The sequence below is a fragment of the Micropterus salmoides genome, unplaced genomic scaffold (assembly GCF_014851395.1).
Source record: "Micropterus salmoides isolate LMB-PRFRI ecotype aquatic unplaced genomic scaffold, ASM1485139v1 Ms_hic_scaffold_3949, whole genome shotgun sequence".
Lineage (NCBI taxonomy): Eukaryota > Metazoa > Chordata > Actinopteri > Centrarchiformes > Centrarchidae > Micropterus > Micropterus salmoides.
The window spans coordinates 1960-26879 of NW_024043316.1; the positions used below are offsets into that span (position 1 = coordinate 1960).

The following is a 24920-nucleotide window of genomic DNA, read 5'->3' on the forward strand; positions in this document are numbered from 1 at the left end:
GAGCCTGTGTAGCATGGATAACACATATACGTACAGATACATTCAAATGCTCTCTGCATACAAACAACTAGTAAAAAACAAATGCACGTTTATCTTTTCCAGATGGTGATTTCGAGCAACTGTAACTCTCCCACAACAACTTGTATTATGGTCATCTACATCATTACGTTAAGACAGCAGAACTTTTCAAGCCCAGACTGGGTCTTTATCAGCCCACACACTGGGCTCTGACAAACATACATAATGCCGTAACTTGAGATAGAGGCCAGAAAGCATTTGAATGAGCCTGTGTATGTCTTCAGTATACATGTGTATGGTTTCCAATATATCATTAAAAATGCCACAGCTCCACCTAGTGGTGTCTGTAGGAACATATGGAGAAAATGCATGTCAAACAGCAATGATGCCACATAATTATTCTCCATTTTTGGTATTCACTTGTTTTTATTGTGCATTAAACAAGTAAAATCTCACAGATATCAAAATCATGCCATATATGTAAAGCATGCCATTGATTATGTTAATTGTTTTTGAAAGGTTGTTTTTATCTTTCTTGGCAAATATCAGTGGACTAACTGTCCTGTTGCTGTATCTTTGTCACACACTTTTTTCCCATTGACTTTTTGTCTATCCTGTGAGCAGGTGTTAGGGAGCTGATGAGTTGGAGCTGAGGAGGATTGTGTCAGAGCCAATTGAGGAGCACCTCTTACTGGGCACTGACTACTCTCGTCTTGAAACCATCCTCGCCAAACTGTCCCGCAGAGTGTGTTTTACAGCCTCTGAACCACCACGTCCTGTGAAAATCTCCCAGCCTGGTAGGCTAGCAGTATGAATGCAAAGTTCTTCGTACCAAACTATTTCCTTAAAGCTGCCCTCACTGACAGCAGCTTGCATTTTTATACTGACAAATTGTGTTTCAAACTAGAGCTTGAAAAGTGTAATAAATGAATAATAGCTCTTATTTCACTCTGCCCTGCAGCTTTCTCAAGAAAATGGATCTATCTTGCTGACAGATTCTACATTCAGACCAACTTGCGTGTTTTATGTTCCTCTCCTCCTTTTCTCTCATTTTTTTCATCTCATCCCTCTTTGTACCTTCTCCCAACCCTAGTTGAAGAGCGTGTGGTGGGTCCCAGAGACCTGCAAGTTAGCGAGTTGGCCCACAGTTCCCTCAGACTGACATGGAGCCAGGCCACAGGTGATGTCACCGGATATCGTCTCCTGGTCACCCCTTCAACTCTAAGGGACACCTCCTCCCGCTACAGCAGACAGGTGATGTGTTATGCATGTGCGTGATCATAGTTTGTTTGCTATTGAGCTGGACTGTAACAGAGCACAGACTGTATTTTCATATCAGAAGTCCTATTGTTGGAACTGTTAACAATAGCTTACGGCACGACTTGCTGGAAAACCAATTTGGGACCTAGAGCACATCACAATCTGTTTTCTGCCAATGAACTCAATAACTCAAAGCTCAAACACTTTGATATAAACTAAAAATAATCTGTTAGATCTTATGAAATAAGCCTACATTGCTCAGCTCAAGCTCTGGGGAGATCAGACGTCTCCTGAAATTACTCTACTTGAAAAACTCAATAACCAGATGCTTCTCAACATTGCATTAATGAGCTCCACATGAACAGTGGTGTTGGCATTGATGTCCTTTTCTCCAACAATATCCATGCTTCTGTGGTTTTGCTTCTGCAATATGTTTTCAAGATAACACTGCAATCGTTTCCTTGACAGAGACTGAGAATTATGTTAGAGTACCAAAAGAGCAATACTTTAGTTGCTGCATTATGTTACAAGGCACAACATGCCACCTCATTTGAATATGATGGAGAAGAGGGTATTGGACAGAAGTATAAATAAACCATAAGGATGCTTACTAGTTTACAGAGGTTAACACTTTATTTAAGTACACATTTCAGAAGTATATCTGTGTTTTGCACTGTCTTTGTGTATTTCTCTCTTCTGCTCTGACTTCAACGCTTTCTTTATCAATTATCTTTCTCTTTACTTCAGTCTGTCTTGCTCTTTCTTTCTCACACAACCACACTCACTAAGCTGCTTCTCGTTCTGCTGTCTTCTGTGTATCTAACAGACTGATCTGAAGGCAGATGTGAGCACAGCAATGGTGATGGAGCTGAGTCCTAAAACAGACTATTCTCTCACTGTGTACGCCATCTACCCTAGCCTCATAGGAGACTCTGCTACAATCACCGTCCAGACAAGTGGGTGTCATACATCAGCGTGTGTACCCTTTTAGACACACATGAATCTGTTTTGGATGTCACTGAACTTCACAGCCCTGAACAACAAGTTTCTGTCTTTTAGCCCCTTTGCCTCAGGTGTCAAACTTCCGTGTTATTGAGCAGGGTCTTTTCTCTCTGCGCCTCGGCTGGACGCCTCCTCCGGGGAAGCTCAATGGATTCAAGATCTTCATCCCAAGATGTATGCTAACATTACACTTTGGAAGTATTATTTAACACAAGAGACATTGCAGTCCAGTATAAAAATGTTATGTGTGTTTTTGTGCCATTTATCATCATTATGATACACCTACGTATAAAATGTAAATCAATCATTTATATTCATTTAACAATGTTGAACTTAAGACATTTAGCATCACAGGAGAAGTTGTTTGGGATATATATTTCTTGGGTACTGATTCTTTGAGATTTTTGTCCTATAGCCACCCGACCAGGATTTATTTATGAGCACCTGCTTCCTGGAGACACCTCTTCTCATGTAATTGACAGCCTGGAGGAGGATAAGAAGTACATTATCAGTATTTATGCTGTTTACCCCCCAGGGACCAAGTGAACCACTCTCAATAGTGGGCAAGACATGTAAGTTTGTTGGCTTTTAACAAAACTCCATAATTTTATTTCTCAGACAACTAAGTAAAAATGATTATTACAGCTGAACAAAGTTACGGTTTGGTGTCCAGGCTCTTACCTCTTTACTCCCTATTGAGTTTATATGGAGATAAAGTGGGGAAAGGGATGAGCACAAGTATTTTTGCAGCTTAAATAGACCACCAATTGAGGAATGTGAGGCATGTCATGTGTGTTTTCAGTGCAGGTGGAGATGAATGCTTGAACTAGCTTGCAGGCGTTGCTTCATTAATTTACCTAAAAACAAAATCCAAAGACCAAAAGAACTTTCTTACACTCTTTTTACCATATGTGACACTTTTACACATTAAAATTTTACACATTATTGACTCCAAACAACTAAAGAAAAAGAGCCTGGACCACTGTAACCAATTAACAATTGCAGGACAAAGTCATGTTATAGAGAATAAAACCAGAGACAACACAAGGAAGCAAATGCTAAGGTGCAGTACCATGATATATCCACACTAGGGTGATGTTGTTCTATTGAAAATACCAGCAGTATGTCTACTAGATACAGTAATTTCATCTATTCTGTTTCATGGTACTAGAGAAAACTTCTAGATGCTATGTTTTGATTTTGATTATTATGTATTTCATTACATTATTTTAAATAGTTCTTCTCTATCAAAGGTCTGAATCAAATAGCCTTACTTTCTGTGATAACTATAATTTTGTGGATCGATTTTGTGTGCGTGTTTGTGTGGATGTGGTGTGTTCCACAGTAAAGCTGGTACAAGTTCAGGAGTTTCGGGTCCAAAACGCCACCACAGACACTGTCCAGGCGAGGTGGGCATCAGTTAGGGGTGCCACAGGATACCGTCTGACATGGGCATCCCCAGGTACTCTTTGCTACGTAATTGTACATGGGGGTGTTACAGAGACTAAACCAGATCTTATATTATGGCATTCAGCTATTCAGTGCCTCTGTGTCTCTCTGTGTCTTTCAGACGACCACATAGAAAACATAAACCTCGGGGACACCTTTAACTATTACATGATCCAAGGCCTCCGCTCAGGCTCTGAGTACACCATCACCATCAACCCATCTTTGGAGACACTGAGGGGCCCATCACTGCCACCAAAGTCAAAACATGTAACTAGGATTCTTGCTAGAGAGTACAAAAATACAGGAATGAGCAATGGTTACTTTATTATAGATACAGACATGGCTAGATTTGAAGATGCATAACAGCCCTCTTTGGCTTTCTCTCTGTGTGTCAGTGGAAAGCAGTGCAGTACAAACTTTGAAGGTGTCGGCTGTGAGCACCAGCACTGCTGTCATCTCATGGAACAGTGTCCCAGGAGCCACAGGATACAGACTGGCCTGGGGACCCACCCCAGGTGATTTACTCTCACTTTCAACCCTCCTGTTTTATTTGTTAAAGTAGGTCTGTAGTATCTAGTAGTATCTGGTTCTTCTTGTGATACATCCCATGGTGCTTGTATATATAAAATGTCTCTACATTGATGAAGCACCATACAGCCCAATGATGTCTTTCTACAGCAAGTGGCGGGTAAAGGGTATTTGCTTTTGTTTGCATGTATGTATGCATGCACGCATGCCCAGCCTTTCTTCTACTGTTGGCTTGCTCCCTTTCTCCCAGTGACAGATTTACTCTGACAAGAGCTTTTGAAATGCCACTGCTTTTATAATGGACACATCCACCCTGCCGGTCTGCCAGGAGGATGTGACAGGTGGCATAGGGACTCACTTTGATGAAATACAAAAGGGGGGAAAAGGACGAGGTTATGATTTCCAGAGAAGGGGGCTCTGATGCTGAGCCAGAGTTGAGAGAAATGCCAGAACATTGAGGAATAATCAATTGAAAGAAAGAGTGATGTGACTGTACTGTCAACGTTGATATTTTTTTCAGAGTTTATTGGCCGGGACCGTCCCAGGCAGTTGGCTCTGAACGGCAGCACCACAGAGTACCAGCTGAAGAATGTAGCCCATGATACAGAGTATGTCCTGACTCTCTATGTGCTGTTTGGATCTGTGGTGGGACCTGGCATCTCTGCTACCTTCAAAACTTGTGAGTACAAGTATTCAATGTCTCCCACCCACCTGAAGTACCACTGAAGTTTAGATTGGACTACAATTGGTTGACTGCAGAGATTTGTGCCAAAATATTTTCTTGTTCTTTCTGTGTGTAGAGTCATCTTATTCATCTAGAAAGTATCATTCCAAGTCAATATATACAGGTGCTGGTCATATAATTAGAATATCATCAAAAAGTTAATTTATTTCAGTAATTCCATTCAAAAAGTGAAACTTGTATAATGTATACATTCATTCCACACAGACTGATTTATATTTATATTTCAAGTGATCATTCCTTTTCTGTGTGTAATGAATGAATATAATATCCAAGTTTCACTTTTTGAATGGAATTACTGAAATAAATAAACTCTTTGATAATATTCTAATTATATGACCAGCCCCTGTAATGATGCATGAGTTAAATAAATAATAAATTAAATTAAGATTATACTAATTTGTATTAGAAGTGCCTGGAGATCAATTCACCGTCTTTTAACAGTAACTTAACACCAGGCTGAAAAACAGGATTGCTCTGCCCTGTCTGGTTGAAAGTTTCATTGCTGGGTGTTGCACTTGAAACCCCCCGGCACAGTGTATTGATACACCCTGGAGTACTACATCTAGAAAGCTTTGACAGAAAAAAATGTACCCACTTGTCATGAATCTTTCTGTTTCATATTATCGATTAAATAATGTAATTGACAATGTATTGTTAGAGCAAATGCAGGTTATTCATGTTCATGATCTTCCTCTTTTCTCAGCTCCGTTGGGCTATGTGTCCAACTTCAAAGTGACATCCTACACCAGTACCTCCATAGATGTGGAGTGGAGTCCCATTGTTGGCGCTACCGAGTACAAACTCTCTTGGAAGTCAGGTGATATATTTACCCATTATTTTCTCTGCTCCATCTCCAATATGGGGACTATTTATGTTTTCACAGGTCAGTCAAATTTACTTTCTGTTTGTATACTTGTCAGAGAACCTTTTGATGCCTTTAAAGACTATATATCTAAAAAAACAGGAATGGGAACTGTGGGAGTCACTCAATATTCCTGCATTGCAAGTAATATTGTGTTATGTGTATCTGTGCTTATGTACCTTCCTGTTTACAGATGATAGCAGCCCTCTGTCCCGTTACCTAGACCATAGTGTTCTTTTCCATCGTATCGAAGACCTGAACCCACAGTCCACCTACACAATCACCATCTGTGCAGTGTACAGCAACTCAGAGGGACCAGAAATCTCCTTATCTCAGCTCACAGGTACAGAACGGAAGTTAGGTCTTGCAGTTTATTTTAACTGATTGTGATTCATCTTTAGATCTAAATAGCTCTGTGCAGCTGTGCATCCCTTTGTAATTAAATGGGTAGGGACAGTGGGTTTCTCAATCCCATGCCACAGCAACCCTTGTGGTGTCTTTGTTTGACTGACAAGTCATGTACTTTGGTCTTCCTATTTTAACCACAGTTCGTGTCATTGTCACTTGTAGTATGTGTCACTGAGTCCAAGTCAGCAGAGCTGCTATCATTTTATCACTGTCACTGTCAAAGTTGGTATGTTACACCAGCTCCAAGTGCCAAATTTATTACACTGACAAATGATAGTGTGTGAATAAACCAGCTCATTCAGCTCAGAGATTTTGGATTGCTCTAAATTTAATGATGTTTTTATAGATATTTTATGCATTATGAGTGGAACTGATTAGAATTTTGGGGGAAATAAATTTTAATGTGATTCACAGTTGTAAATTTATAAAGAATTGTGTTTGTATGGTATTATTTTTCAGCTGCAGTTTCAGACTCGGAGCCTATTCAGGCAGTGAGGGAGGTGAAGGTTGTGGATATTGGAGTAAACTCTTTCACCCTTTCCTGGAGGAAAACACAAGGTGCATCTGGGTACAAAATCTCCTGGATTCCGTTCTTGGGTGAGGGACCTCACATACAGTCAACCATGTGTACATACAGTTTAGAGTTTAAAGCCAGTGCCTGACACCTATAACCATTTCACTGTTAATTCAATGCCTAACTATAATCCCAACCCTATTCAAGTGTTGCTAAGCAGTGGCATCATTTAACTGCAACATTTCTTGGAAATCAGCATTTTCACTATACTTTTGCATAATTGGTCATTTTACGTAGCTCTTAAAAACTCACTGTTTGGACTCCTGTGGCTCATTTCAATAGAGTTTTTACAGTAAATGAGTACACAGCACTATTATTTCACACTCTGATTATCTCTATATGCTGGATTTGTGTTATTGTCTGCTGTAGGGGGTGATGAAAAGTCGCACAAGGTATCTGCTGCTTCAACCACCTTCACTATCCACAACCTGCGGGAGAGCTCAGCTTATAAGATCCAGGTGTCTTCTATGGTGGGCAATAGAGAGGGAAGCCCAGTCCTCGTCACTGCTCGCACCTGTGAGTCCTGCCTGAGATATACAATGGTATCAGATAGGGAATTAGTATTGGCAGATATCCTGAATTGAGATATCGAAATCAGTATTTAGTGAGAAAATATTGAACAGTGCATCTCTATTGTGCATGGTTGTATATAAATATTAATTATCCTTTGATTGACATGTTTCAATGTATGCAGCAAAAGTAATAATCTTGATTTTTTTTCCTGTTCTCTAACATACTGTATGACTGAGTAAATCAAACATGGTCCTGACGTATTTTGTTTGTTCCTTTCACGTGTTACAGTGGATCTTCCAAAAGTGAATGGCTTTGCTGCTCTGAACACTACAGACAGCAGCACTATTCTGAACTGGACACGTGTGGCTGGCGTCTCTGGATACCTTCTCTCCTGGAGGCACATCTCAGGTCAGTGGTCACCCTCTATTTAGCATCACGTTAACATGAATGCAATTTTCAGTCAAATTGTTAACCCAAAGAGGCACACTGTTTTGTTTTAAAGAGGCATTGGTTTGAAAACTTTATTTATTTGAATACATTCCAAGTACAGTGTGACAGAAATAAAAAATAATTTTTGTTGACTGTCCCAGCGGGTTTGAAGTGGATAAGTAGCATGTTATTGCACTGTGTATTGATTCTCAGCATAAGCACCCTTTTGTTGAAATGGGAAATATTAAGAAAAACAAATCCAATATTCATGTTTTATCATAAATGCAGAGTTTTACAAGTATTTTTTTCCTTTGGTAGGCAGTGGTTGTAATTTTAGTAACAATCTGATATAAGTGAGTGACAGTGTTGGAGAGATAAAATATCTCTGAAATACAGTAAACAGACATAATGTAACACACATGACAGAACTTGTATTAGATCAAATGTGTCACACATCATTGTATTTAGACACATTGATAAGTCAGTTGATTTCAATAGGAAGGCAAGTTTTCCTATTCCTGTTATTCCTGAACATTAAATCAGCTGAAATGCTTTTCTTTGTGTGTCTTTTCAGTGTTGGAGATCAAAACAGAGACCCTGGGCCCTGGTTTTACCTCCTATAAGATCAACGATTTGCAGTATGGAAGAACTTATATTTTTACCATCAGACCTTTGTATGGAGAAGTGGAGGGGCCTATAAGCACTGTGTATCAGAGAATATGTAAGTCATTATTCAAAAGGTTTGAATCTGGCATGCTACAAAATGCTTGTTAATTACACAGGATATACGTACACTTAAAATGTATCTATATTTTCCCACTCATGTCATAATGAAAGTATACTAGTTTAATATATGATTGCATTGAGTTAAACACTCTTCTTTAATCTAGTCGTACTATAGGGTAAATCCACCTGTGACCTGTTTAGCTAGACTGAAGAGTTAAAAAAAACTAAATGCCTAAATAGCATCAGTTAGTTTAGCATAGTCAGATATTTCTGTGTCGTTCTAAACTGCATGAACACTACTAACTCTGAAACACATACATTAATAAAATATTTTTTGAAAAAGATTTGCACTTAAGTTTAATAAGTTTCTTTGCCCTCGACATAATATTCCTGGCGTATGTTGCAGCTCAGGATGCTTACAGGGACTTCAGTTTACATAGTTGATTGCTTTTGATTGGACAGCACCACAGATGTTTCCCAGCAACTATACTAGCAAAAAAGTTTTAATTGTGCAAATGAGACAATCACTAATTTGAAACCTGTGTTAATCTCAGTGGGACATGATCCTCCGGTGGTTACAGTCCAGTCTGTGCTTGCCACACTTGCCCCCCATTCTCCTCATATCACGACTGCCTCCATCACCAACACGACCATCTCTCATGGAGCCACCAGGACCACCCGGCACCCCATTGCTGTGCCACCAACTAAATCCATAACCACCAAGAAGCCTCCAGGTCAGCCAAGTGTCACTGAAGCCAAAGAGGCAGGAGTCACCTCCCTTCGATTAACCCCATTCACTGCAAAGACAGCAGCTCCACCAAGACCAGGTATTTTAGAGAGATCTACAGTGTGACGGTGTGTAAATAAGAAATAGAGAGTATTGGCTTCTTATACACATTAAATTGTGGAAATGTATTTAAGATTTGTGTTTGTGTTTTGTTCAGTGTGTGGTAAGGCCAAAGCAGACATAGTATTCTTAGTGGACGAGTCTTCCAGCATCGGCGCTAACAACTTTATCAAGATAAAGGACTTCATGTTCCGGGTGGCCACATACTTCCCAGTCATTGGTTCTCAGGCCACACAGGTTGGTCTCTCAGTAAAAACGTTCTTTGTTTTATGTTGTGGTGATGATATGGCTTGAGGTGTATACTGTACTTTGCTCTCTTTGACTGTACATTTGTTTAGTGTAGTAGGACAATTACAAACTGGACTGGATTGCAGTGACTATAAATGATGATAGTTGCTGCAAGTTAGCAAACTGCTCCAGTGAGTGTCTTGTGCCGGCCAGTATGATTTTCAGTAACACTATGTGCAATTCTTTCACAATGTGGGCAGAATCTGTCTCAAACATTAGTAGAAAGGATAAACAAGGCAGAATGCCACATGGCTTGTGATTGGCTAAGTGAAGCAGAATTATAGCTCAAAGTTGCATCACATTCAATTTAGTGAACATGATGATGTTGTGTTGATGTGTATTTTCTCCATTAATCTTCTCTCAGATAGCAGTGGTTCATTACAGTGATGAGCCTCGAATTGAATTCCGTCTAAATGAATTCAAAGACAGAAACTCTGTGCTCAGAGCCCTCAAAGCACTACGTTACAGAGGAGGCAACACCAGAACAGGTTAGTGATGCACACAAATGTGCACATTTCTTTTCATATTTAGGTCCTGCTGTTGATATCGCAGCCTCTAACAGCTGTCATGCTGGTGGACAGAAAATATGCTATTCTTGGTCCCTCGAACATATAGATTAGTATTAGTACTGACTGCTGACGTAGCAAGTATCATTTCACATAATCTCATCAAAGAAAGGTTTCACTGTGCAGGCTATACTGTACTATATGTCATGTAATAAAAAATGTTCCAAACTCAGAGTGTATCTTTAATTGCATTCATTTGAGTCAGAGATTTAAAGAAAAAGTGAACATTATATAAATGATAAAAAATTGTCCCATTTAATGACTCATTTATAAAAAATATAATAAATTAGTCATTGTTTTTTATGGAAGGTTAAAAACTTAAACCTGAAACTTGGCTTTTGACTAGAATGTTTTATGGCCATTAAATTTTACTTAAATAATGGCCCAAATTTTGTCTATTTTTGTTGATTGTATTATTAACTTTTATAATTTCTGGTATGCATTAGTCTAAGATTATTTTGCTGTTCATATTTAAATATCTTATCAGCTTGTTGTATGTACAGTATGTGTTGTATGTGTTTATGAAAAATAAAAATAGAAACAGTGCTGTGCAGACAAGTAAATTTAGTCTACCTGCATTTATCAGAGCAAAACTCTCCCAGTGGTTTAATTTTTTTTGTCTTTATACACTTGTGTACCCCCAGGAAAAGGCATCAGCTACGTTCTGCAGGAACTGTTCCTAGAGTCTCTGGGGATGAGGCAGAATGTGGCTCATGTTCTGGTTCTGATTACAGACGGCAGGGCCCAGGATAATGTGGTGCCACCCTCCAGAATTGCACGTGCTTTGGGTCAGTTATTGTAAAGCCGCTAAAATGGTGTCGCTAATGGCGAGTTTTAAAGAAGCAAATTGTTTTTTTTTTTAATCGATATGTAACAAACAAGACTTCAAACCTGCAGGTTTTTCCTGGGTTATCATGTTTTGAATCTGTTTCTCTCTAGGCGTCAGTGTCCTGGCAGTTGGAGTTTCTAATGCAGACATTGAGGAGCTGAATAAAATAGCAGCACCCACCAGCTACAAAAATATCTTCTACTCACCCACTTTTGATGACTTCTCTTCCATTGAGAGAGAATTTATCAATAGCATCTGCAGTGAGGAACTGCTGTCGGAGTTTGAACTATATGAAAAGGCAAGACAGAAACAAAGCAAAACTATTATATCTTTTGTTGTTATAACATTGAACTAATTAGAGTTCAATTAGACTTGAGAATAAATTTCAAACAACATGTGATATTCATGCATGCGATTGAAGCCAAGTTTTACAACTGGCTGTGTTTTAGTGTTTTAGGTGATTGAATTTTAATCAGATCGCTATACTAAAGTTGCACATGTAAATGTACCTTAAAGAGGTGGTATTATGCTCATTTTCAGGTTCAAAATCTTATTTAGGGGTTGTACCAGAACAGGTTTACGTGGTTTAATTTTCAAAAAACACCATATTTTTCTCATACTGCACATTGCTGCAGCTCCTCTTTTCACCCTGTGTGTTGTATGCTCCGCTCTTGAGCTACAGAGTGATGCATCTTACTTGTACAAAATCTTTGTTGTGAGTTGCACATGCGCAGTTCCCAGGACTACTAGCCAATCAGAAGCAGAGAAAAATTGACCAAACAAGTCGCTCAGTAGCTTTCACATCAGGTGTAACATTAGCATTATAGCTATAACTTTAGCAGTGTTAGCCAACGTTTACAACAACTCCGCACTTGAACAGTCTGTGAAGTTACATTGCCGTGTTTATTTTAAATATGATTAACAACCAATAAAGCATACTTACAGGTTGTGATTGTGAATTTCCAGGCAGGAGTTGCATCGTCTTTTAGGACTAAACGTTGAACTGTTGTGTTCTGACGATCTATGCTGCCTTGCCGAAAAATGCTACCGTAGCGCAAATCGATAGACTCGACTCTACTCGGCCCTGCTCCGTTTTCCATTACAGATAGCACCCAGAGATAGTGCGTAGCTTGTCGTGAACCTCAACCTCAACGGAGGTGAGGTGATACGTAAAAAAGTACCTGGAAGCAGGTACAGGTACAACATTTCTACAATGGAAAACCAAACAAAGGCGAGTGGAGCCAAAGGGCCTCCGCTCAGACTAGCTTGGTTTGAGTGCGTGCCTGACCTCGCTAGATGCTTGGCAAGCTTTATGACGCGTTTTCATTGTTACGTCACAAGTATAGGAAGTGACTGGACTACAAGCGAGCTGTTTTCAAGCGATTCAGAGCAGAGCTTTCTGTGGGAGATAGGAACTCCCTTTGTTCTGGACTTTGGGCTTTTTCGCTTTGCAAACCTGTTACATGCACAAAAAACATATATAATTCAATAAAGGAGAGGGGAAAAGCCAAAAAGCATAATACCACCTCTTTAAGATGTATAGGAGAGGTCGCCTAAGCCACAGATGTTTGTGCATGCATGGTGACCCTGTACTACATAAATGTAAATCTAATCACTTTTTTTAATCAACTCATAAGGACTCTTTAAACACTTCAGCAGTCTTGAGTTCATTTTGACATCAGAGCTGTGGAGGATGTGCATTACATAGCCATCTTTTCCCCTGTATTCTAAATGTCCTTGATCAGTACGTGATGAATACTGTTTTTTCTCGTTTCCATTTTCAGATTGCTCAGTTGGACACCCCGACTGAAGACCCAGAAGGGCTGCTAAAGCCTCAGGGTCCCTGCCCCTCTGAGTGTGTGAAGGTAGTGACTTCAGACACAAAATACTCCACAACCCCCCCACCCCACCCCACCACCACCACTTTAGTCATCATTGATCATCATCACTATCAGTATAGGCTAATATTAGTCGTAGTGCAACCAAACATGTGAGAGGGTACTAATCACCACATGACATGACCATTCAATATAAATACACATAAGCATTGATATTGCTTTTTGGTCCTAAACAGCAGGACAGTGTGTCTTTTCTTCTCTTGTATCCTGGTTAGATTTTTTTTTTCAGATTGGTGCTGACATTAATATGAACTTCTCACATTAACAATGGTTTGATTAATGAGATGTTATGAGTTGTTTTCTTATTAATCATTGTTCTGGGTGTATTACATCATCAACTATTAATCATATTAATTGTTTGTTTATCCAGGGCCAGAAAGGGGAACCGGTGAGTTAACTTAATGTTGTGTTAAAGATTAAATAGATTTTTTTTAATGTGCGCAAAAGCAGTGTTATTTATTTTCAGTATTCTAACTCTCATTCTTTCAGGGAGATGGTTTTGGTCTTGGAGGACTGGTATGTTTGATCAACTTTTCTTCTCTGCATTATTAAACCTGATAAGTGAAAAGCTAATACTTTTGTCCCACATTTCCATACATTTCCATCGACTGTTCTCACTTTGCCGTGCATTATTGTACCCTCATTGCTATTAATTAAACTTTATTATCTTTATTATTAATACATTTTTTAGAATAACCATTACTCTTTTTTTGTTTATGTAGAGATTTAGGCCAAGCCCTGGAAACTATGATCCTTTTACTTCTTCCAAAGGAGAGAAGGGAGAAAGGGTAAGAATCAATAAACATACACACAATAAACACTAACACCGTTCTTGTCATTGCCATCATCATTGATAATCATTTATTGTCAAGATTACCTTACCCATGTGTTTGGCTGAATCTGCTGTACATTTTATTATATATGCAGCATGAACATGAGCTGTTTAAGTAAGTGCACTGCCACTACTACAAGGTTCTTTTGTAGTGGGGTCATTGATGAGCAGGGTAGCTGTAACTTTGACAGTAGAAACAGCAATAGTCACAGTCACTGACAGAAGGTTAAAGTATAACACAAAAATTAACAAAAATAAAATAAGGTGGAGAGCAGTAAGTCAGTTTCTTCAAATTATTCCAGTTATTTTCACCTCTAATGCTCTCTAAAGCTGGAGTTCCAAACAGCTGTTTAGTGTTGTTTTGCATAAAAGCTTGTTTATCCAAGTTGTTTTTTTTCTTCTCTCCATTAATTCATTTGTTCAATCCACATGGGCCAAGGGTGCTGCGAGATTTGTTCATTTCCATATTGTTATTATTATCTCAAGTACATTTTCAAAATATAATACATTTTTCAACACACCAAAACAGAAGAAAATAACAAAAATCACAATCATCATATTAAAAACTCTGTTTGCAGTTTCATTAAATTCATTAAATTCATCATCATTAAATTTGCAGTTATGCCACAGCTAACAGTTGCCTGTTGTCAAAGTAATGATGGTTGCAGTGAAGAAAAAATAAGAAGAAATGGGAATTACTATCTTAATCTGGACCCAGGATGGCTTTATCTATAAAGTGAATGTGACAGTGTCTTCATCATGTCAAAACACACATTTCTACCCTTTGTTGGGTATTGACAGATTCACAGTTCAATATTTGGAGATCTACAAACTATGCTGGTTGTATCTGGTTTAGAGAGCAGATGTGCATTATCGAGCTGTTCAGTTTCAGGTAAAAAGGTATAAGACCATCTTCAGCAATGTGGACAGATTAGTTCAAATAAGTCAGTAAACAGTCTGTTTACTGTTACCCATTCCTTGAGTCAGTTACAGTAAATGTTAACACAACTGCTCTGTCCTCATGAGTCAATATCAAATTATTGTTGTTATTATTTTTTCCTTTTCACTGTATCCAATCTCATAACCCTGCTGTGCTGTATGAGTGAGTGTTGCTTTGCGGTGTATGTCTATAATTACATTTTCCAACACAGACCATGATGTTTTAATATGACAGGGACCTCCTGGAACAGATGGTGTACCTGGGTTGCCAGGACGACCAGGGAGAACTGGACCCCCAGGTTCTGCCGGCCAACGGGTAACTAAATTAGAAAAAACAAAACCTCCCACTGACCTGGTTAAAGTTTATTTCATTTATGTCTGACTCTGCAAATGATATTTGTTGTGGTTTTTTTTCAGGGCCATACAGGTATTCCAGGTGATATGGTAAGATCAAAATAAAAAATAAAGTTAATAACAAAAGTAAACCTTTTTATGGAGCATTATGTCGGGTCACCTGGCTAAAACTCAGATCATATAAATGTGAGGCTAAAAGAAAGTGGATTTAATATTTTAAGTATTATCTATCTGCACTAAGCAACTTTTATTTGTCAGACAGGAAGTGGAGTTTTATATTCTCTGTTAAAAAGAATTTGGGGGCATTTTTTACCTTCAGTGGATAGAGCACAGATAATGACGGGAAAGGGTCTTAAGCCTATAGGGTATCATATGCTGTATATAGTGTGAAGCGTTTTACAAGCAAATTTGTAATTTTGAGATATATAAAAGTTATGAAAGTAACTTTTATATATACAGTATATACTATCGCAAGATGGGTAAACTTATGACATTGACTTGAGTGAAAAGTGGGGGTGACAAGCAGCAGCGGTTCCCAGAATGGCAGTTATTTTATGGTCAGTGTCTTAAACGTAAGCAGGATGCCTCACCATTAAACCTTTTATTGTTCTACACGTCTATCGGAATATTAAATTGGTCAATATTGGTTATATGAATATAATTATCACTCTTCACGTTTCTTTCCTTGGCAGGGTCTACCTGGACTCCCTGGTCCAAAGGGCCAGAGAGGAGAGAGAGTAAGTCTAATTTGCATTTAATTTAGACTGATTGCTTCCTGCAGTGAGCTCATGACACCATTTACTACCGGATTTATCTACTTGTAAAGTGATTTTTGTGTGTGTTTCCAATAAGGGAGAGCCTGGATATGTTATAGCTGGCACAGACTCAAATTTCGTTCCTGGACGAAAAGGGGAACCAGGATCTTCAGTGAGTCCTCAAAAAGAAACATTTTTGGAGTTTTTTCAACAGTGAACTTCAGGACAACTAAAACATTATTTACTGCATGTTATAGGGTCCCCAGGGACCTCCTGGTATACCGGGGGTCAATGGCGCTCCAGGCCTACCTGGCCAGTCAGGACCACCAGGGTCACCAGGAATATCTGTCAAGGTAACATGGATCAGTGAACACAGTAACAGCATCATGATGTTTCAATGCTTATGATATGTAATGTGTAAAGTTATAGGTAATGCATATTTGTGGTGTCCGAACGATAATGCTGCGATGATGTGTTGAGAAGAAATCCGCTTGACACTGTTCTTGATTATAAAAGTTTATTACATCAAAGAATTCAGCATCAATTACAAGCTCTGCAGCAGCTTGGAGAGTGACCCAGCCCGATAACCACTCTGTCTCTCTGTACATTGAACACAGCTTATATAAGACATGTTTAGGTCTCTGCTAAATACCATATAAGGGCACAGTGCTGTAGACTAAGTGTAACCATCTGTTAGACACCACTTCCCCTACCACTGTGTCTCTCTCCAGCTCTGGGTCAGGGGTCAAATTCTATAGGAGGGTTCACTCTTGGTTCACCCATCAATCATTACTTCCTCATAAGGGTTCACTGTTCCTCTCACCAGCTGCAGAGCATTATATTAAACTGTAATGTCAAAAGCATATGTTATACACCACATATTTAATCGCATATTGCAATGATGATTATTTCACAGTACGTAAGTATCACAGCATCATATTACATCATGTTACTGTATATCAGTCCAACCTACAGTATTCAGTAAGAAGTGTCACAAAATGCTTAAACATGTTTTGACAGCACCAAACACAATCGACCAGAGTTGTTTTTACTGTTTGCACTTTATAGGGTGACCCCGGGGAGCTGGGAGCAAAAGTAAGTATGAAGGCTGATTTGCATCCTTTTAGAAGTCTTTTTATAAGGTTGCACTGTAAAATTTAATTTACAGCATAAATATCATGCATCATTAATTTTGTCTACTTGCATATTAAGCCTAAGTTTAATGATTCAGAATCAGATGTTATTAGTTCTGAAAAATGAATTGCTTCATGGTTTATCTGATAATACTTTCATTATTTTTGAAAGGGTTTACGTGGGAAGCAGGGTGTGAAAGGAGACAAAGGAGAGTCGGGAAAAGATGTAAGTGCATGGTTGATAAAGTTATTAGGAGTGGCAAAATGCATTGGATAACACAAAATTTTTATTCAGAGATGCCCTCGGAAAATCAATTTGCATAATGTGACATTTTTTCTCTCTTCTTTGTTTCTTTCTTGCCGTCTCTCACACACAAACTCTAACATACACGCATGTATATGCAAACTACTGTAGGGTATTGCAGGTTTGCCTGGTCCCATTGGCAATGATGGAGTGCCAGGTTTACCAGGTCAGAAAGGAGAGAAGGTAAAAGTGTTAATTAATCACGAAATTACAGCTTTTGCACTTGACCAGTCTACTAAAAAGACACGAAAATATGCCTAATAGATGTAAATCTTTTGCAGGGTGAAGAAGGAATTGGCATACAAGGTATTCAAGGTCTTCGTGGAGAACCAGGAGAGAAGGTACATCACAATCAACTTGAGAAGAAAGAATAATATGAACCATAAGTTTATTATTAGTATTATCATTTTATTTAGAGTCGAATACAAACTTTAATCATGGTTCTGAAATAGATAAAGTCATCTAACACGTCTAGCATAATAAAAACAACAGGGTTGTTGTATTATAGACTGATTGTTAACATGGAATGTGATTGCTCTTTATGAATTCATATGAAATCCAATTTTTGTTTCAATATTTGATCTATTGATTTGCAGGGAAATATTGGCTTAATTGGACCAGTTGGGCCAAAGGTAACAAACATGAAAATACATTTGAACATGAGGTAGTCTATATACTCTGAATGTGACATGTTTTTGTTCAAATCCGTTTGTAGAAAAATATTTCCTATGTAATTTATCTTTTAAGGGTGATCTTGGAGAGCAGGGCATCCAAGGAATCATCGGACCTCGGGTGTGCACTTCCTTATCATTATCTCCTGTTTCTGTCGATGACTTCTTGCAAACCTTACCCTCAAATGCAAACAAATTAATGCTAGCTTAGTTTAATGAGATGAAACCAAACCTATTTCATTAAGGGTGTATATTGTGTAAGAATCAGTGATGAAAGGATTCAGAGGAAGTGGTTTCTTTTTACCTGCAGGGTAAGAAGGGATTCAAAGGGGAGCAAGGGGACAAGGTAAGTTCATCCTACACACATGGCCACTCGCTCTTCATTAGGCTAAAATTTGCATGATAATTAATATGATCAAGTGAAAGAATCAATTTAAATAACACTGGCATCACACCGGAATCAAAATGTGTGCATGTGAGCGTGTGCTTGCATATGAGTGCAGTTTTCAAAGTTAGCTTAACACATTTTTGTCTCAGGGAGAACGAGGAGAGATGGGACCAATGGGACCACAAGGACCCACAGTGAGTGAGGATTACATCTTATAGAATGTGTGTGAAGTTGGCGATGCACATATATGTACACATTTCAGCTACTTCAGGTTGACATTTGCTGAGAGAAAATACTCCTTAAAAATCCTAATTGCTTTCACTTACTCACTTGAGCACATTAATATCCGCTTTCTAATAAATTTTTGATTACAAAGAAAGGCTGAGGCAGATACAATATATTTATTTGGGAACAACTCTGAAAACTGTCTGGAAATGCTGGTGATCCACTATTTCCCAAAACAGACATTTACATTGATAAATGAACAAATGAGGAAGCCATTTTGTTCTGGGTTTTTAAGATTAGGCTCTACCAGAGATGGTTATGATTGCATATGATCATGAGCCAAATTGTCAAACCTCAGTGGGTATGTTTTGCATTTTGTCCTGCATCAGTGATTTTTCATTTGAGGCAGCATAGTCCTTTGGAAGAGACTATCACCAAAAATGCCGACATGAGGACCGTCTTCCTGTCTTTTGTAATACAGTCTGTTAGCTTTGAACATAACAGCTGGTTAACAGAAGATAGCAGAGAGTGATAGATATTGTTTAGAATATATTTTAGAATATTTTTATTTTTAGAATATATACTTTAATTAAGATAGCTGTTGGAAGAGAGGCTTGGAGTTAACTCAATCATAATAGAAACAGCAATACAGAATTCAGAACTTCACTTCAGTTTCAGTTCAGCTAATCTTTATTGTCTCATTGGGGGAAAATAGTTTTACAGCCAGGCTTCAATAAAATGAAGGACAAAATACAAAAGGACAACGTCAACAACAACATCTACACAAAATCAAAGAATTAATTCAGTAAACTGGAAAGTCCTACCTTTTACAAATAGCCGATATACAAATGTGCAAATTAACAGAGTGAATATACAATATAATGTGTCCGAGAGCTGCCATTAAGCATAGCGATGGCACTTGGGATGAAGGAGATTCTGCAGACAATAGTCCTGAAATGGCAGCCAAAGGGCAATAGCTCAAACTCTGGAGTGGATGGTCCTGGCAGTCAAATACAGAATTAGCCCTCCTGTTAGAAATCTCAGAGGGCCTGGCATGGCTCTCCTCTGAGATCGGGCTGGCCAATTTGACAAGACTACCAAGCCTGTTTTTATTGGACAGATTAAGGTTTCCAAACCATGCTGCATTCATTATCCTCAACAAGAAAAGTCTTCAGAACTTTTTATTTACAGTATCTCACAAAAGTGTGTACACCCTTCACATTTTTGTAAATATTTGTTTATACATATATATATATATATATATATATATATATATATATATATATTATACACCCAAGTGTACTTACTTTTGTTGCCAGTGGTTTAGACATTAATGGCGGTGTGATGTGTTATTTTGAGGGGACAGCAAATTTACACTGTTATACAAGCTGTACACTCACTACTTTACACTGTAGCAAAGTGTCATTTCTTCAGTGTTGTCACATGAAAAGATATAATCAAATATTTACACAAATTTGAGGGGTGTACTCACTTTTGTGAGATACTGTACCTTGATTATTCTAGGGACTGACGGGGCCATTGGGGTTAAAAGGTGATGAGGGTCCAAGAGGAGCGCCTGGGGATCCTGCCAAGGGTGTAAGAAAACCATTTCCCTCATCTTTACTTTAGAAGTAGAAGTACTTGATACTCACACTCAGTCTTCTTCTTCCCGTTGCAACAGATAATTGGCCCAACAGGAAAAAAGGGTGCCAGGGTAAGTAAAAAAAGTCTGAAAAAAAGACTTTTTTAACTTCCCAGGAAAGAAGTTTTTCTCTGGCAGCATACAGCATCATGGTACCTATATTTTGACACATATTTTGTTACATCCACATATTTTGTTACATCCTTGTTAGGTTTTCCCAATTGGTTCAAAGATTGAAACTCTAAATGGTTTGCCTATATTTACCTTAACCGGCTTAAAAGTCAGTCAGAGGGAAGTGATTCTCTTAATGTTTTATTCTGTCGAGATGTTAATTAATTGTTCAGGGTATTCTTGCGCTGTCAGACTCAGTCCTCTGGGTCCACTTATCAAACACAATTAATTTTTTCTCTTTAGCTTTAGCACTGGGACGGGAAGCTCCATTGAATTGGACCTATTTAAACTCTGTCCACAGGGTACCATTTAAAGTGAAGAGTTTTGTTTTGAAACTGTTGCGATAATTTGGTGACCTGACATTTTTCAGGGAGACATTGGTCCAGTCGGCCTCACAGGTCCCCAGGGAATAAAGGGTGAACGAGGAGACAAAGGAGACAAGGTTAATAATGACAAATACTGTACATCATGCTTGTCATTTCTGCATGTTGTCATTTTTCTGATTCACTAATATAGTTAGTAATTAGTGTAGAATAACTGTATGTATAGATAAGTGTGTGGTTTTGATGTGTGCAGGGCAGTCCTGGTTTTGGGATTCCAGGACAGCAGGGACCAAAGGGTGAAAATGGCGAGAGGGTGAGTTACCTGACAAAGTGAAATCACTCATTTAACTTGTCGTCATTATATAATACTGTAGCAGAAGTTGATTGATATTATATTTATGCTTCGTCCTTTTCATCATTCACAGGGAAATGTTGGTTTGTCAGGAAAACCCGGACCAAAAGTAAGTGAGAACTTACTATTTTGCTTAATTAATACTTTTTATATTATCAAAAAACAATGTTGATTTAATACTGCTTTTATTACTGTATATAAAGGATTTTGTATTTTAATGAAAGTCATGTGTTTGTCCAGGGGCATGATGGCTCTAAAGGTGAAAAAGGGAGTATTGGGTTACCTGGCAATCCTGGAGAACCAGGATTAAGAGGTAAAGATGTAAGTAAATCCTGAGTGGCTGTTAAGTATTTTCCTTACAAGGGGTTTATTTAGAAAAATGTTACGTCAGGAGAAAACTCATAGTATTAATTTAAACAAAAGACATAAGTAGAATAATGATAAATGTCTGGTAAAGTTTTGCTTGTTCACTTTTTATTCAGATATATACTGTATATGTTTATGCAGTACTTACATTGTAATAGTGGTAACCACTGCTGTTGACTTTGTGTGTAGGGTTCTCCTGGAGTGAAAGGAGACCTAGGAATTAAGGTACAGTCGTGTTGGGCAGTGATGTTGCTCAGGAGGTTATCTGGTTGAGTGATGATTTATAATCAATGCAGTCAACTTTCCTAACTTGAAAATGTAGTGAAAAAGTGAAAATGTAATTTTGTCTTTCACAGGGGGAACAAGGACCACATGGAGACCCTGGTGACAGAGGAATTAGGGTATATCTTTGTCTTTGTGTGTATAAATATAAGAAAGTAAAATAATACACTTATAAACATACATAAAATACCCCCCAAAACAACAACAAAGACAAGACAGCTGTCTTATAAAAAAAACATATGCATACATTATTATTATATTTAAAACAAGTTACATAAATTGTGTGGCTGAGCATGTTGATTGGTGAAGTCTGACTACAAGAGTAATTAGCTTTCTACCCACAATCAGCAGGGCCTCATCACTTCTTATAGAGTGCTCTCTGGCACAGAAGGGACTAATAAGTGAATAATATAGCAGAAACAAAATGGAAGTCTGCTAATTGTGTGTTATTAGTTAGATTTTTATCAGAATTAGGGTTATTGCCAAATAAGTTTTCATTGGAATTTGTCTTGGTGTTTTGTTGAATAAAAATAAATATAGTAAGTAGAAGATATATAAAATGATTTCTGACGTCTTTCTGTTTGATTTGTCACTTGTTTATATTGCATTTCTATATCTCTTTATTTCCACCCTCAAGCTTTATGACTCTTATTCTGAAGGGTGCCACTTTACATCTTTAGTGAACCAAAAAATATAGCATCTAATTTTACAAGTTTAATTTTGTATCTACTATAATGTCACTTCAACAGCAATGCAAGGCTATACATTCTTTTTAATTCCTTGATTGATCAGGGTCCATTGGGGTTACCAGGGCGACCAGGGGATCCAGGAGAGAAAGGAGAGACTGGCAGTCCTGGCCTGCTTGTGAGTTCTTTGAATTTTAAAGACTAAACCTTGAAAGAAATATATTTAACTATCCATTTTACTTTCTTCTCTGTGGAAGTTACACGTCAAAAACAAAACCTTTCTCTTCTATTTATCCATAAATCTCTTGAATAATTGCAATGCTGTGATTTTCCTTTTTCAAAGGGTACTGATGGAAAGAAGGGCGACAAAGGGGAGCCGGTATGTTTGTATCCACCATCATCTCTCTCTCTCTCATTGATGAGCATGTTCATTGTTTCTCTAGGTTTACGCCTGCTGATCATTCTTCTGTGTCAGTCACCATGCCACATCTTCACAACTTGCTATCGCCCTGCGACTTCATAATTTCTATTTTGATATGTTCAGTAATTAAGTTTGTTTTTTTGTGTGTGCCACCCTTCAGTGCACCTACTATTTTTCCTTTGTGTTGCAAATACAGATTGTGTTTAGCGGTGTGACATTTTAGATTTTAACTCTGTTTTCTTTTGCTCTTCTTTTGACTGTGCTGCTGCTGTCACAAAGGGAAAACCTGGACCTCCGGGAGGACAAGTAAACAAACCTCTGTTATCATTTTTGACAGCTTCTCATCAGTTAAGCCATGTTTGACAAAGGCATTCGTTGTAACGAAGCTCATAAAGCTCCCATAAGACCTTGGAAAATGAATATGTGTTCCCAGACAGCGGAAATTGTGTATCAATTAGCAGGTTCACTATGGATTTTTCATTTTGTCCCTCCAGATTATTGCAGACAATAACATACTGACCAGAGTTATTAAGGTAGCTTGAAGTGTTATGTGCAACATGCTTTATTTTTATTTTTATTTTTTAAAGGAGGGAATTTTAATTTCTCATCTCTCCTTCTTTCCTTTGCGTTCCTTTCCTTCAGGGTGAACCAGGAGAGCCAGGTCAGCCTGGTTTGAGAGGAGAAACAGGTCTGCCTGGACCAAGGGTGAGTATCCTATAGCTTGCTGTGATAAACATACAGACTACAAGTTCAGAAGCACGCTGACCATTACTACCATCAATAGTAGTGTAGTCCTACAAAGTATCACATAGAGCTGAAACAATTAGTTTATTAATTGATTAGTCAGTTGACAGAAAAAATACTGCAACAATATGGATAATCAATTATTTGTTATAGTCATTTTTCAAGCAAACATGCCAAACATTCTCTCTGTTCTATATAATAGAAATTTGAATATCTGCTGGTCAAATATAATGAGACATCAATATACATTACCCAGAGCTTTTTATTTATTTTATAGACTAAATAACTACTTAATTTATAATGAAAATAAGTCAGTATAGTTATAGTTGTTATTATATATTTTTTTCGAATCTCTTAACTAACTTGACATCTGATTGGAGTTCTAATGTTTGTAGGAGACAATAATAATCAAGCTTTCTTGAATCTTTTGAATCATCCCAATAATGAAGTAATCAATATTTGCAGGGTCCAGAGGGGAAACCTGGATTACCGGGACCATCTCTGGTGCGTGTATACGTCATTTTAAATAGCTATTATTTTGTATTATTGTGTGCTGTTTATATCGTACATTTGTTTAAAGATGTGTATGTGTTGAAAAATGAAACCGTTTGCTCTGCAGGGTGGTTCTGAAAGAGATGGACTTGATGGTTTACCAGGGAAACCGGGAATGAAGGTCATACAAACTTGCACACAGTTTTACTTGTATTTTTAAAATCTGCCCATGTGATTTGCATTGAGCATTGGGCCTTTACAGTATGAGCTTACTCACAAGATGCTTCATAATAACTGCAGGGTGACCAGGGACAAAAAGGAGAACCCGGCATGGTGAGTGCACCAGTGTTTTTATATGTATGTATAACCATCACACAACATGTAAGGCAACATGTTAAATTTAAACTGTAGTATCTTATTAGTACTTTTTTGAAAGGATTAACTGGTCATCCCTCAGGACATGTTGATAATCCATCACATGGAAACTGTGGAGAGATCATTTGATTCACTTCAGTGCAATTAGACACATATTGTAAGAACTCATGTGATCTCATCAAGCGGTTGTTTGAGTTTGTGACTCAGGTGCTGTGACGTTACCAATCAAAAGATTATGATGTTGACAGAACATAAAAGCTCCTTGTTATGTAGTTAGGTGAATTACAGTATATTTTGTCACCTACACAAATACATGTATGAAAGGCACGTTCTTTGAATCTCAAAGCATTTTAACTCAGATCTTTTATCACACTTTAAATATCATGCATCCATGCACTTAAGATGTTTTATGTTTTTGTCGTGATGCTTTAATGTTTTTTCTAATGTCTTTGTCAGCTTTATACTATTCTGAAGAAATGTGATTTCATTTTAACAGTTTTTTCTTTTGCTGTTGACATAGCCC

At 38.0% G+C, this 24920-nt stretch overlaps 1 protein-coding gene across 1 annotated transcript in view; it reads left to right on the top strand.

Moving 5' to 3' along the window:
• Positions 1-649: 649 nt before the first annotated feature.
• The window catches only part of LOC119885214 (collagen alpha-1(VII) chain-like), a gene marked incomplete at its 5' end in the record, with an annotated part of 33844 nt that continues 9573 nt past the window's right edge, over positions 650-24920 (top strand). The window contains 55 exon segments of the mRNA XM_038695364.1: positions 650-815; positions 1112-1272; positions 2105-2234; positions 2338-2454; positions 2696-2808; positions 2810-2852; positions 3626-3742; positions 3851-3946; positions 3949-3996; positions 4125-4244; positions 4778-4936; positions 5706-5819; positions 6058-6207; positions 6732-6869; positions 7216-7362; positions 7648-7767; positions 8363-8509; positions 9069-9341; positions 9459-9598; positions 10014-10137; positions 10860-11003; positions 11155-11342; positions 12829-12909; positions 13313-13330; positions 13432-13458; positions 13665-13730; positions 14949-15029; positions 15131-15157; positions 15760-15804; positions 15920-15994; positions 16080-16175; positions 16891-16917; positions 17128-17181; positions 17371-17442; positions 17541-17600; positions 17856-17891; positions 18007-18051; positions 18241-18276; positions 18468-18512; positions 20068-20139; positions 20225-20257; positions 20727-20798; positions 20933-20992; positions 21105-21140; positions 21272-21352; positions 21587-21622; positions 21754-21798; positions 22472-22543; positions 22709-22744; positions 23066-23092; positions 23281-23319; positions 23429-23491; positions 23996-24034; positions 24150-24203; positions 24323-24355. Of these exon segments, the coding sequence (XP_038551292.1) occupies positions 650-815; positions 1112-1272; positions 2105-2234; positions 2338-2454; positions 2696-2808; positions 2810-2852; positions 3626-3742; positions 3851-3946; positions 3949-3996; positions 4125-4244; positions 4778-4936; positions 5706-5819; positions 6058-6207; positions 6732-6869; positions 7216-7362; positions 7648-7767; positions 8363-8509; positions 9069-9341; positions 9459-9598; positions 10014-10137; positions 10860-11003; positions 11155-11342; positions 12829-12909; positions 13313-13330; positions 13432-13458; positions 13665-13730; positions 14949-15029; positions 15131-15157; positions 15760-15804; positions 15920-15994; positions 16080-16175; positions 16891-16917; positions 17128-17181; positions 17371-17442; positions 17541-17600; positions 17856-17891; positions 18007-18051; positions 18241-18276; positions 18468-18512; positions 20068-20139; positions 20225-20257; positions 20727-20798; positions 20933-20992; positions 21105-21140; positions 21272-21352; positions 21587-21622; positions 21754-21798; positions 22472-22543; positions 22709-22744; positions 23066-23092; positions 23281-23319; positions 23429-23491; positions 23996-24034; positions 24150-24203; positions 24323-24355 (4644 nt within the window).